Source organism: Mobula hypostoma, chromosome 7 (genome assembly GCF_963921235.1).
Source record: "Mobula hypostoma chromosome 7, sMobHyp1.1, whole genome shotgun sequence".
Classification (NCBI taxonomy): Eukaryota; Metazoa; Chordata; class Chondrichthyes; order Myliobatiformes; family Myliobatidae; genus Mobula; species Mobula hypostoma.
In genome coordinates this window covers 145,625,511-145,639,225 of record NC_086103.1, presented here as the reverse complement: position 1 = coordinate 145,639,225, position 13,715 = coordinate 145,625,511, and the positions used below count along the sequence as shown (strand labels likewise).

General features: G+C 41.3%; 1 protein-coding gene across 3 annotated transcripts in view; it reads right to left on the bottom strand.

Moving 5' to 3' along the window:
- Positions 1–306: 306 nt before the first annotated feature.
- nup58 (nucleoporin 58) overlaps positions 307–13,715 on the bottom strand; it is a 65,921-nt gene continuing 52,512 nt past the window's right edge. Inside the window, exon 16 of one of the 3 annotated variants that reach the window (XM_063054223.1) lies at positions 307–1,310. In XM_063054223.1, coding sequence (XP_062910293.1) covers positions 1,135–1,310 — 176 coding nt within the window. In that variant the 3' untranslated portion in view covers positions 307–1,134. The remainder of the gene's footprint in view (positions 1,311–13,715) is intronic. The other 2 variants (XM_063054224.1, XM_063054222.1) reach the window with 2 other exon arrangements.

The following is a 13,715-nucleotide window of genomic DNA, read 5'->3' as shown; positions in this document are numbered from 1 at the left end:
CTTATGATATAAATGAGATGGTGTTCAATTTCTTGTGAAAACTAGAAGCAACAGCATTTGTAAACCTCTGTACTGAAATTTCAAATCCAAATGCAGTACTATAATCAGAAACTTTAATAAGTCTTAGTGCTAGTTCTGTAAAGTAAAAATCTTAAATATCAACATTTTAATGGCTTTCCATAATGTTAAAAATAGTCTTGCAGTTAGAACTGAACTAGGATTAATTTTACAGAACTGAAATAATATTGAAATTTTCTGTAGGACAATTATTTGATCCTCAAGCATTTTAAAGGCATTCTCCAAAACTGGAAAATGTACTGTAGTTTTGACACACTAATAACCCAGTCAAATTTATTTTTTCTTAAAAAGAAAATAGTACATAGCCAATTTCCACAAGTCCATTGTTATGTTACTATAGTCAGGGAGTGGTACCAGCATCCAAATCATAGAAGTAGGTTTTTGTAGAAATATACAGCAAAACAAAACTTGCAGAAGTTGCTTTATTTTAACAAAATTAACAATTTCCCCCCAAATACAAGACTTCACAACAATTTTCAAATACGTTGTCACATATGTGACCATTTAACTACAGTTTTGGAACAAACATACATAAATAACTTGGAAGTCACAAAGAAAATTATTTTGAAAACAAAACTGGCCTTGAAAAGTTACAGAAAAGTGAATACCAAGTTAAGTCTGCACGAAGCAGCTCCTCATGCACATACATGGTGAAATTCAAGACATCAATGACATTCACTTGCAATCTCATCCAACTCAACATATCTCACTTCCTCCCTTACTAATAAAGGCATACAATTGGAGTATCCTTTAACATTACAAAAATAGACATTATATATTAAAGGAAAGTCACCACTACCAAAGCTCTCACCCAAAGTACCTTGATAACTCAAACTTACTTTCAAAAATATAATCTTCACTGTGAAAACTCATTGATATCAGATTCCTTCTGGAAAATGAGGAATTTCTGATTAAAGCTCACCTGGTCAAATATAAACATTCTATTTGTTGGTAGTTTTCTATCTACAGCTATTAAAAAAAAACATATTTGGGACACAGAACCATGAGTCATGCCTATTTTAAGAAATATGTGCCCCTGTTCAAACTGATAATTCTCTATCTTTTGCCTCGTTTGTTGCCAGCTGGTGGTTTCTTCAACTGAAGTAGCTGTCCCCCAGGATTACTGCTAAGGCCTGATGTTGAAGGATTGGATGCACCAAAGGTCAGGCCAGCAGACGCTGTGATCCCAGGATTATTGAAGTTAAATCCAGATGTGGTTGAGCTGCCAAAGCCTTGCACATGAAAAAGACCAAAAATAACTCATGAACTTTCTTCTATCCATTCTGTTTTTTCAAAATGCAGTCATTTGTTAAGCAGCAAAAGCAAATCACTGTGTTGAATGGACTCTTGGTTTAGGACTACAAATTAGTGAGACTCTTTTAACAAGAAGAAAGACAGATATATTTTCTTTCTACATTCAATGCACAGAATATAAGAATTAATTATAAGAACATAAGAACACTACAGAGTTTAAATCTCTAAAATGGCATTTTTGAACTGCAAACAGGATTCATAAATTGTGTAGTTTTCAAAACAATATCATATAGCTTTAAATGATCCAATCTTGTCCAGTTTAATTATATGAATCAAATATTTTTAGCAGAAGATCGCAAACTGGACATGTCCCAACACGGTAAATTTAGAACCAAAACTCAAGATTGAATTTCCAATCATTTATTTACAAATAAAAGCTGAGGAATTTAAATGCATTCATCCTTTTTTTTTCAAATCCACCCAAAATATAAATAGGTTAAATATGTATTAAAATGGTAAGAAAACAAATATTTTGTACCATTTCAAGCATTATATTTCAAAAGTAATATTTAACTATGCAAATAAATGTTCTGTTTCATCAGGTTATGTATGAATATAATTAATGGATGGCACTGGTACTGCAAAATAATATTTTCAAGTACTATGATGATAATGCTTGGGAAGAGAGCTAACTAACAGACAATCAAATTGCACACTATTCTAGGAATCATTATATCAATTTATAAAAATAAATATCAAAATATACACAATGGCAGTTTCCCAAATAAAAATAATTGTATTTTAAAAAATGAAAATTAAAACCAGCAAATAATCAGTGACATTTCTGTAAAAGAGATGGCTCACAAGACATTTAGTAGTATTTAGCCATGACACTGAGGTTGAAGTATTTGATGCATTTGAGTTGTGTATCATTCTTACAAAACAAGCATACCTGCATGTTAATTTTCACATTTCATTGCTCATGCCGTTCATGCAAGCCTCCTCAAAATGAGACCAATAAGCACAACAGGTAGTAAGAAATAAAATTATGCAAAAAACATCCTAATTAAAATCAAAACATTAGTAGTATCTAGTCAGCTTCAGATAAACTGTATCCATTAACAAAGAGAGCTAAGCCACAAAGATCTGATAGGATCGCTTTACGGATGCCAAAGATGCTGCTGCATCTTCCCAGAATATTAAACATATCCTGCCCCCCTCAGATCACCACCTTCTCAATCCAACTGTTTATTCAGATCAGACATCCCAAATTTGCGCACTGGGATAATGCTATTACTATATCTATATGAAAGGGCAGCATAGTGAATGCAACATCCACATATTGAGGAGGTGACAACTAGCTAAGGTTCCCTCCGCAGAATACTTGAATCTGTGAATCTCAGAATCAAAAGAGATTGCTGGGTGTTTCACATGTTAATAAAAGCCACATGGACTAAAGTCCACAGAAATGAAGAGACGATGAGATCATAAGAGATAGGAGCAGAATTAGTCAATTCAGCTGATTGAGTCTGCTCCACCATTTCATCATAGTGGATATCCCTCAACCCCAATCTCCTGCCTTCTCCCCATAACCTTTGACACCCTGACTAATCCAGAACCTATCAAACTCCACGTTAAATATACTCAATGACTTCCATGGCAAAGAATTCAACAGATTCACCACCTCTTGGCTAAAGAAATTCCACCACATCTCTGTTCTAAATCCAGATCACTCTATTTTGAGATTGTGCCCTCTAGTCCTAGACTCACCCACTATAGGAAACATGCTCTCCACATCCATTCTATCTAGGCCTTTCAATATTTGATAGTTTTCAATGAGATTTTCACTATTTCTTCTAAATTCCAGCAAGTACAGGCCCAGAGCCTTCAAACACTCCTCGTGCATTAACCCTTGCATTCCAGAATAATTTTCGTGAACCTCCTCTGACCCTCTCTAATGACAACACGTCTTTTCTTAGATAAGGGGCCCAAAACTGCTCACAATCCTCCAAGTGCGGTCTGACCAATGTATTATAAACCCTCAACATTACATCCTTGCTCTTATATTAGAGTGCTCTTGAAATGAATGCTAACATTGCATTTCCCTTCCCTACCATTGACTCAATCTGCAAGTTAACCTTTTGGGAATCCTGCACAAGGACTCCCAAGTCCCTTTGCAGCTCTAATTTTTGAATTTTCTCCCTATTTGGAAAATAGTCTATGCCTTTATTTCTTCTACCAAAGTGTATGACCATACACTTCCCTACACTATATTCCATATGCTGCTTATTTGCCCATTCTCTGAAACTCCCTGCTGTAATACTAGCTGCCCCTCCACCTATCTTTGTATATTCTGCTAATTTAGCCACAAAGTCATCAGTTACATCATCCAAATCATTGACATATAATGTGAAAAGAAGAGGTCCCAATACTGACCCTGTGGAACACTACTTGTCACTGCAACAAACCAGAAAAGGACCCCTTTATTCCCACTCTTCAAAGTTCAAAATTCGAAGTTCAAAGTAAATTTATTATCAAAGTGCATGTGTGCCAGCATATACAACCTGGAGATTTCTTTACTTGCGGGCATACTCAATAAATCCAAGAACCATAACAGAATCAAATAAAGATCATACCCAACAGCGCAGACAAACAACTAATGTAGAAAAGACAAAAACTGTGCAAATATAAGAGTACTTCAAGCTTTAAGTTACGTTGCTAGGTGTTCTTAGGCTAGCCTCTCTTCTGCTTTCCCCTGAGGATTTCACGTTAGCGCTTGCCTGGTGATGTTGGTACATGGTGTGTCCTATCCATCTCCATCTTCTTTCCCTTAATTCTTCTGCTGCTAGCTGGTATGTTCTCGGCCATAGATTGGTGTTGCTGATGACTTCTGGCCAGTGGGTCTGGCAGATTTTCTCAGACTGCTATTAATATAGGGCTGCAATTTCCTAATTATAATCTTTGTTCTCCTCCAAGTCTCTGCCCCATACAGAAGAACTGACTTCACAATGGAGTTGAACAGCCTCATCTTAGTGCCCTGTGACAGTTCCCTGGAAGGCCAGATGCTCTTGAAATGGATGAAGGTTACCCTAACTTTGCCGATCCTTGACACCCAGATCGGTTCCACCCTGTCAGTGACACTGCTAGGTAATATTAATAATAATAATAAGTACTTTATTGATCCAGAGTCAGAAATTATTTTGTTATGGCAGCATTTAAAAACACACCTAGCAATAATAATAAATACAATACCATTAACGAATAAAGTACAGAATAATAATATACACAATAACAATTTACCAATGTGCAATAATAATGTACGAAATAATAAAACAGAGACAATTGTATTATAATGTGTGTTCTCCTGACACACAGAGATGAAGTGTTGTATATGCTTATTGCATTTGGTAAGAAGGATTTTCTGTGACGATTCTTGTGACAAAGGAGCTGAATGAGTCTGTTCGGAAGGATGCTCTCGCTGCTTATGCAATAGGTCATGGAGAGGATGTGCCAGATTGTCCATAATGGATAACAGTTTGTTTAGTGGCCTCCTCTCCACCACTAACTCAAAAGAGTCTGGGTTGTAGCCAAGGATGGATGCAACCTTTTTGATGAGTTTAGTTAGTTTTTTTTTGCATCACCAGCACCGATGCTGTTCCCCAAATATAAAGCTGCAAAGAAGACTGCACTTGCTACAACAGACTAGTAAAAGATCTCCAACATCCTGCATCTTGGTAGGTGAAGACTTCTATCTCCTCAAGTGGACGTCCCTTGAGAATGACTGGGTCAATACAGGTTGAGTTGCTCTTGAAGTCTTTAGTTTTCTCATTGTGGATGGTAAGGCCCACTTGTGATGCTGTAGTTGCCAGGTGTGTTGCCTTTTCTTGCATCTGCCTGTGGATATGGAACAGGACAGATATATCATCACAAAATCCTGGGTGTCCAGATGTTTCCATTGGGTTTGACTGGCTCCCATTCCTTTTCTGTGCTGTAGTTATCTTGATGATCCAGTCTATGACCAGAAAGAACAGGAAAGGGGACATCAGGCAACCTTGTCTGACTCCTTTCTTCACCTTAAAATTGCTGGTGAGCTGCCCACCATAGGTGACTCTGTAGGACCTTCCCTTGTATGAGTTCTTGATCTGACCATCTTGCTTGGTACTCCATAGTGCCACAGGGATTCTCTACCAAGTCTCTGTGTACACTATCAAAAGCTTTTTCATAATTGATGAAGGTGATGTATAGAGATGAATTCCACTCAAATGATTGCTCAACTATAATGTGCAGTGTGGTTATTTTGTCAGTTACATGATCTGTTCTTGCAGAAGCCTCCTTGTTCATCTCTTAATTTAGCATCAACATCCTTCATTATAAGACCACCACAGAAAACATCCCATCCAGACGCATCACAGTTTTGTGTGGTAATTACTCTGCCCAAGACCATAAGGAGTTGCAAAGAGTTGAGCACACAGCTCAATCTATCCCAAATCAAGCCTCCCCTCCATGGATTCTGTCCACTCTTCCCCAACTCAGGAAAGCAGCCAACATAATTCAAAGACTCCCCCAACCCCTTTTATCGAATAGAAGATACAAAAGTTTGAAAGCACGCAGCACCATATCTGTATGGATAGCCTCCAACTAGAGAGCATGAATGATTCCTCTAACTTCCAATAATTTTCCTCCTTCCTCTTCTTCCATTCCCACTCTTGGTCCCCTCTTACCACTTCTCCTCACTTGCCTATCAACGGTGCCCATCCTCCTTCCCTTTCTCCCATGATCCACACTCCTCTCCTATCAGATTTCTTCTTTTCCATCCATCACCGCCCAGCTTATTACTTCATCTCCCCAACCCAACCCACCTGGCTTCATTTATCACCTACTAACATGTCCTCCTTTCTCTCACACACCCCCACCTTCTTATTCTGGCCTCTTCTCCTCCCCCACTTCATTTCCAGTTCTGATGAAGGGTCTCAGCCCAAAATGTTAACTGTTTATTCCTTTCCATAGATTCTACCTGACCCGCTGAGATCCTCCATCATTTTGTGTGTGTTGCCACCACGCTCAAGTAAATCTTCTATCTCATTATGATAAGACTCTTGAACAGACCTCTTGGATGGTAGAATGAGAGATCAGGAACTCATTTTTACCTTGTCATGGCCCTTGCACCTTATTTGTCTACGTGCACTACAGGTTCTTTGTAACAGGAACGGTGACACTATATTCTGCATTCTATTATTGCCTTTCCACCACCCAGCAGTATTAATGGTTCAGAATTATCTGAATGGATAGCATGTAAAACAAAGTTTACCCAGTGTCCCTTGGTTAAATAAAGCAAATAGGAATTATGAATGCAAATTCAATTTCCTTCAATTGGTCTTAAAATCTGTTTTTTGAATATGATTAATAATTGCCAAATAAACAAAAAATTTTAAACATGCAGGGATACTCCTGTTGTGCTGCAGTACTTCTAAAACCACCTGATTTAACTCAAGTTGAGCATCTACAATGCTTTGCTTCTATATGGGGGAAAAAACTGGTCATAAATAAGAATTTATTGAATTTCATAAGGGGCCCTAATGTTAAAACTGTCATAAATAGTTCCGTTTCCTAAATTCTAAGGGTGTAATCTTACGGCTCATGAAACTAAGGTTTAATTTTGTGCCAATAGGCAAAGTGCCTAGGAAAATGTTTTCCATTAAAAAGTGTATGATCTTAACCACAAACACAATGTCAAATATTGTGTTCCCACCCCATAAAAAAGTACTGTTTTAACAATAAGTTATATTCACTGAGATATGGCTCTGAAAGTCTGAAGCACTCCAATGAATGGTCCACATAGAACACAAATGTTTCCACAGCATGTTCTGTACCTCAAAAGAGACATCTCTAGTGCCAGAAATTATGCTGTACACTTAATAACATCTGACAAATAGTGAAAGTGAAATCAAAATTATTTAATAAATGGAGCTAATTTGACAAATGTATCTGAAAAATAGTGTATTTTTTTTTAGCCTAAAGGTATGTGGCTAAAATATTCCTTAGGTACGTGATCAAGAATAATGTGCAGATAAAGCAAATAAAACATGAAAATTGCAGAATAATATATGAAACCCAAACAGGTGCTAATGCATAAAATTCTATAGATGAAAACAATAGACAACAGGTGCAGGAGTAGGCCATTCAGCCCTTTGAGCCAGCACCACCATTCACTGTGATCATGACTGATCATCCACAATCAGTACCTTTTTCCTGCCTTCTCCCCATATCCCTTCACTCCTCTATCTTTAAGAGCTCTATCTAACTCTTTTTCGAAAGAATCCAGAGAATTGGCCTCCACTGCCTTCTGAGGCAGAGTATTCCACAGAACCACAACCCTCCGTGTGAAAAAGTTTTTCCTCAACTCCGTTCTAAATTGTCTACCCCTTACTCTTAAACTATGGCCTCTGGTTCTGGACTCCCCCAACATTGGGAACATGTTTCCTGCCTCCAGCGAACATGTTTCTTGCCTCGAGCGTGTCCAATTCCTTAATAATCATAGAAACATAGAAAATAGATGCAGGAGTAGGCCATTTGGCCCTTCGAGCCTGCACCGCCATTTATTATGATCATGGCTGATCATCCAACAACTCAGAACCCCGCCCCAGCCTTCCCTCCATACCCCCTGACCCCCGTAGCCACAAGGGCCATATCTAACTCCCTCTTAAATATAGCCAATGAACTGGCCTCAACAGTTTCCTGTGGCAGAGAATTCCACAGATTCACCACTCTCTGTCTGAAGAAGTTTTTCCTAATCTCGGTCCTAAAAGGCTTCCCCTCTATCCTCAAACTGTGACCCCTCGTTCTGGACTTCCCCAACATCGGGAACAATCTTCCTGCATCTAGCCTGTCCAATCCCTTTAGGATCTTATACGTTTCAATCAGATCCCCCCTCAATCTTCTAAATTCCAACGAGTACAAGCCCAATTCATCCAGTCTTTCTTCATATGAAAGTCCTGCCATCCCAGGAATCAATCTGGTGAACCTTCTTTGTACTCCCTCTATGGCAAAGATGTCTTTCCTCAGATTAGGGGACCAAAACTGCACACAATACTCCAGGTGTGGTCTCACCAAGCCCTTGTACAACTGCAGTAGTACCTCCCTGCTCCTGTACTCGAATCCTCTCGCTATAAATGCCAGCATACCATTTGCCTTTTTCACCGCCTGCTGTACCTGCATGCCCACTTTCAATGACTGGTGTATAATGACACCCAGGTCTCGTTGCACCTCCCCTTTTCCTAATCGGCCACCATTCAGATAATAATCTGTTTTCCTATTTTTGCCACCAAAGTGGATAACTTCACATTTATCCACATTAAATTGCACCTGCCATGAATTTGCCCACTCACCCAACCTATCCAAGTCACCCTGCATCCTCCTCACTGCTAACACTGCCACCCAGCTTCGTGTCATCCGCAAACTTGGAGATGCTGCATTTAATTCCCTCATCCAAGTCATTAATATATATTGTAAACAACTGGGGTCCCAGCACTGAGCCTTGCGGTACCCCACTAGTCACCGCCTGCCATTCTGAAAAGGTCCCGTTTATTCCCACTCTTTGCTTCCTGTCTGCTAACCAATTCTCCACCCACACCAATACCTTACCCCCAATACCGTGTGCTTTAAGTTTGCACACTAATTTCCTGTGTGGGACCTTGTCAAAAGCCTTTTGAAAATCCAAATATACCACATCCACTGGTTCTCCCCTATCCACTCTACTAGTTACATCCTCAAAAAATTCTATGAGATTTGTCAGACATGATTTTCCTTTCACAAATCCATGCTGACTTTGTCCGATCATTTCACCGCTTTCCAAATGTGCTGTTATCACATCCTTGATAACTGACTCCAACAGTTTCCCCACCACCGACGTTAGGCTAACCGGTCTATAATTCCCCGGTTTCTCTCTCCCTCCTTTTTTAAAAAGTGGGGTTACATTAGCCACCCTCCAATCCTCAGGAACTAGTCCAGAATCTAACGAGTTTTGAAAAATTATCACTAATACATCCACTATTTCTTGGGCTACTTCTTTGAGCACTCTAGGATGCAGACCATCTGGCCCTGGGGATTTATCTGCCTTCAATCCCTTCAATTTACCTAACACCACTTCCCTACTAACATGTATTTCGCTCAGTTCCTCCATCTCACTGGACCCTCTGTCCCTTACTATTTCTGGAAGATTATTTATGTCCTCCTTAGTGAAGACAGAACCAAAGTAATTATTCAATTGGTCTGCCATGTCCTTGCTCCCCATAATCAATTCACCTGTTTCTGTCTGCAGGGGACCTACATTTGTCTTTACCAGTCTTTTCCTTTTTACATATCTATAAAAGCTTTTACAGTCCATTTTTATGTTCCCTGCCAGTTTTCTCTCATAATCTTTTTTCCCCTTCCTAATTAAGCCCTTTGTCCTCCTCTGCTGAACTCTGAATTTCTCCCAGTCCTCAGGTGAGCCACTTTCTCTGGCTAATTTGTATGCTTCTTCTTTGGAATTGATACTATCCCTAATTTCTCTTGTCAGCCACGGGTGCACTACCTTCCTTGATTTATTCTTTTGCCAAACTGGGATGAACAATTGTTGTATTTCATCCATGCAACCTTTAAATGCTTGCCATTGCATATCCACCGTCAATCCTTTAAGTGTCATTTGCCAGTCTATCTTAGCTAATTCACGTCTCATACCTTCAAAGTTACCCCTCTTTAAGTTCAGAACCTTTGTTTCTGAATTAACTATGTCACTCTCTATCTTAATGAAGAATTCCACCATATTATGGTCACTCTTACACAAGGGGCCTCTCACGACAAGATCGCTAATTAACCCTTCCTCATTGCTCAAAACCCAGTCCAGAATAGCCTGCTCTCTAGGTGGTTCCTCGACATGTTGGTTCAAAAAACCATCCCGCATACATTCCAAGAAATCCTCTTCATCAGCACCTTTACCAATTTGGTTCACCCAGTCTACATGTAGATTGAAGTCACCCATTATAACTGCCGTTCCTTTATTGCACACATTTCTAATTTCCTGTTTAATACCATCTCCGACCTCACTACTACTGTTAGGTGGCCTGTACACAACTCCCACCAGCGTCTTCTGCCCCTTGGTGTTATGCAGCTCTACCCATATCGATTCCACATCTTCCCGGCTTATGTCCTTCCTTTCCATTGCGTTAATCTCTTCTTTAACCAGCAACGCCACCCCACCTCCCCTTCCTTCATGTCTATCCCTCCTGAATATTGAATATCCCTGAACGTTGAGCTCCCATCCCTGGTCACCCTGGAGCCATGTCTCTGTGATCCCAAATATATCATAATCATTAATAACAATCTGCACTTTCAATTCATCCACCTTATTACGAATGCTCCTTGCATTGACACATAAAGCCTTCAGGCGCTCTTTTACAACTCTCTTAGCCCTTATACAATTATGTTGAAAAGTGGCCCTTTTTAATGCTTGCCCTGGATTTGTCGGCCTGCCACTTTTACTCTTCTCCTTTGTACTTTTTGCTTCCACCCTCACTTTACACCCCTCTGTCTCTCTGCACTGGTTCCCATCCCTCTGTTGTGAACTAACCTCCTCACGCCTAGCCTCTTTAATTTGATTCCCACCCTCCAACCATTCTAGTTTAAAGTCACCTCAGTAGCCCCCGCTAATCTCCCTGCCAGGATATTGGTCCCCCTGGGATTCAAGTGTAACCCGTCCTTTTTGTACAGGGCACGCCTGCGCCAAAAGAGGTCCCAATGATCCAAAAACTTGAATCCCTGCCCCCTGCTCCAATCCCTCAGCCACGCATTTATCCTCCACCTCATCGCATTCCTACTCTCACTGTCGCGTGGCACAGGCAGTAATCCCGAGATTACTACCTTTGCGGTCCTTTTTCTCAACTCCCTTCCTAGCTCCCTATATTCTCCTTTCGGGACCTCATCCCTTTTCCTACCTATGTCATTGGTACCTATATGTACCACGACCTCTGGCTCCTCACCCTCCCACTTCAGGATATCTTGGACACGATCAGAAATATCCCGGACCCTGGCAACAGGGAGGCATACTACCATCCGGGTCTCTGGACTGCGTCCACAGAATCGCCTATCTGACCCCCTTACTATCGAGTCCCCTATCACAACTGCCCTCCTCTTCCTTGCCCTACCCTTCTGAGCTACAGGGCCAGACTCTGTGCCAGAGGCACGGCCACTGTCGCTTCCCCCGGGTAAGCTGTCCCCCCCAACAGTACTCAAACAGGAGTACCTGTTGTTAAGGGGCACAGCCACCAGGGTACTCCCCATCACCTGACTTTTCCCCTCCCCCCTCCTAACCATGACCCACTTGTCTGCCTCCCGTGGCCCCGGTGTGACCACCTGCCTTCCACTCCTCTCTATCACCTCCTCACTCTCCCTGACCAGACGAAGGTCATCGAGCTGCAGCTCCAGTTCCATAACGCGGTCCCTTAGGAGCTGCATCTTGATGCACTTGGCGCAGATGTAGACGTCCGGGAGGCTTGGAGACTCCAGGGCCTCCCACATCCGACACCGAGAACAGCAAACTGCCCTCTCACTCATAATGCCCCTCTCCTCAAATAACAACAGAAAATGAATGTCAAACCTTCCTCGCCTCGCCCGCTTCCACCTAAGCCTGTTGAGCCGAAGCCCTTAGGTCTTCACTCTGCTCCCGGCTCACTCCGCCACCCGCAAACTACGCTGCCCGCTCTATGAGGCTTTGTTCCTTTTAAATCTGCCGCGCTGCACAGCCCGACGTCACACGCCTGCGCAGTCCCGCCTCTCAGAAAGCCGTTGGAGAAAAAAAAATAACGAAAATTTCAAAAATGTCTTTCTCAGCACTCCCACTCAGACTCTCAGACTCCTTCTTCGAATCAAACCCGAAGCAGGATGTCTGCCCTTTTAAATCTGCCGCGCTGCACTGCCCGACGTCACACGCCTGCGCAGTCCCGCCTCTCAGAAAGCCGTTGGAGAAAAAAAAACGAAAATTTCAAAAATTGTCTTTCTTGGCACTCCCACTCAGACTCTCAGACTCCTTCTTCGAATCTTGTATGTTTCAATCAGATCTCCTCTCATCCTTCTAAATTCCAGTGTATACAACCCCAGTCGCTCCAATCTTTCAAGATATGACAGTCCCGCCATCCCGGGAATTAACCTCGTGAATCTACGCTGCACTCCTTCAATAGCTAGAATGTCTTCCTCAAATTTGGAGACCAAAACTATACATAGTATTCCAGATGTGGTCTCACCAGAGCCCTGTACAACTGCAGAAGGACCTCTTTGCTCCTATACTCAATTCCCCTTGTTATGAAGGCCAGCATGCCATTAGCTTTCTTCACTGCATGCTGTACCTACATGCTTACTTTCAGTGACTGATGAACAAGGATACCTAGATCTTGTTGTACTCCCCCTTTCCTAACTTGACACCATTCAGATAGTAATCTACATTCCTTTTCTTGCCACCAAAGTGGATAACCTCACATTTATCTACATTAAACTGCATCTGCCCACTCACCCAACCTGTCCAAGTCACCCTGCATTCTCATAACATCCTCCTCACATTTCACACTGCCACCCAGCTTTGTGTCATCTGCAAATGTGCTAAAGTTACTTTTAATCCCTTCATCTAAATCATTAATGTATATTGTAAATAGCTGCGGTCCCAGCACCGAGCCTTGCGGTACCCCACTAGTCACTGTCTGCCATTCGGAAAAGGACTCATTAATCCCTACTCTTTGTTTTCTGTCTGCCAATCAATTTTCTATCCATATCAGTACCCTACCCCCAAAACCATTTGCTCTAATTTTGCACACTAACCTCCTATGTGGGACTTATCAAAGGCTTTCTGAAAGTCCAGGTACACTACATCCACTGGCTTTCCCATGTCCGTTTTCATAGTTACATTCTCAAAAAATTCCAGAAGATTAGTCAAGCATGATTTCCCCTTCGTAAGTCCATGCTGACTCAGACCTGTCCTGCCACTGCTATCCAAATATGCCGCTATTACATCTTTTATAATTGATTCCAGCATCTTCCCCACCACTAACTGGTCTATAATTGCCTGTTTTCTCTCTCCCTCCTTTCTTAAAAAGTGGGATAACATTAGCTACCCTTCAATTCACAGGAACTGATCCTGAATCTATAGAACATTGGAAAATTATTACCAATGCGTCCACGATTTCTAGAGCCACCTCCTTAAGTACCCTGGGATGCAGACCATCAGGCACTGGGGATTTATCAACCTTCAGTCTCATCAGTTTACCCAACACCATTTTGTGCCTGATGCAAATTTCCTTCAGTTCCTCTGTTACCTTAGGTCCTCTGGCCACTATTACATCTGGGAGATTGTTTATGTC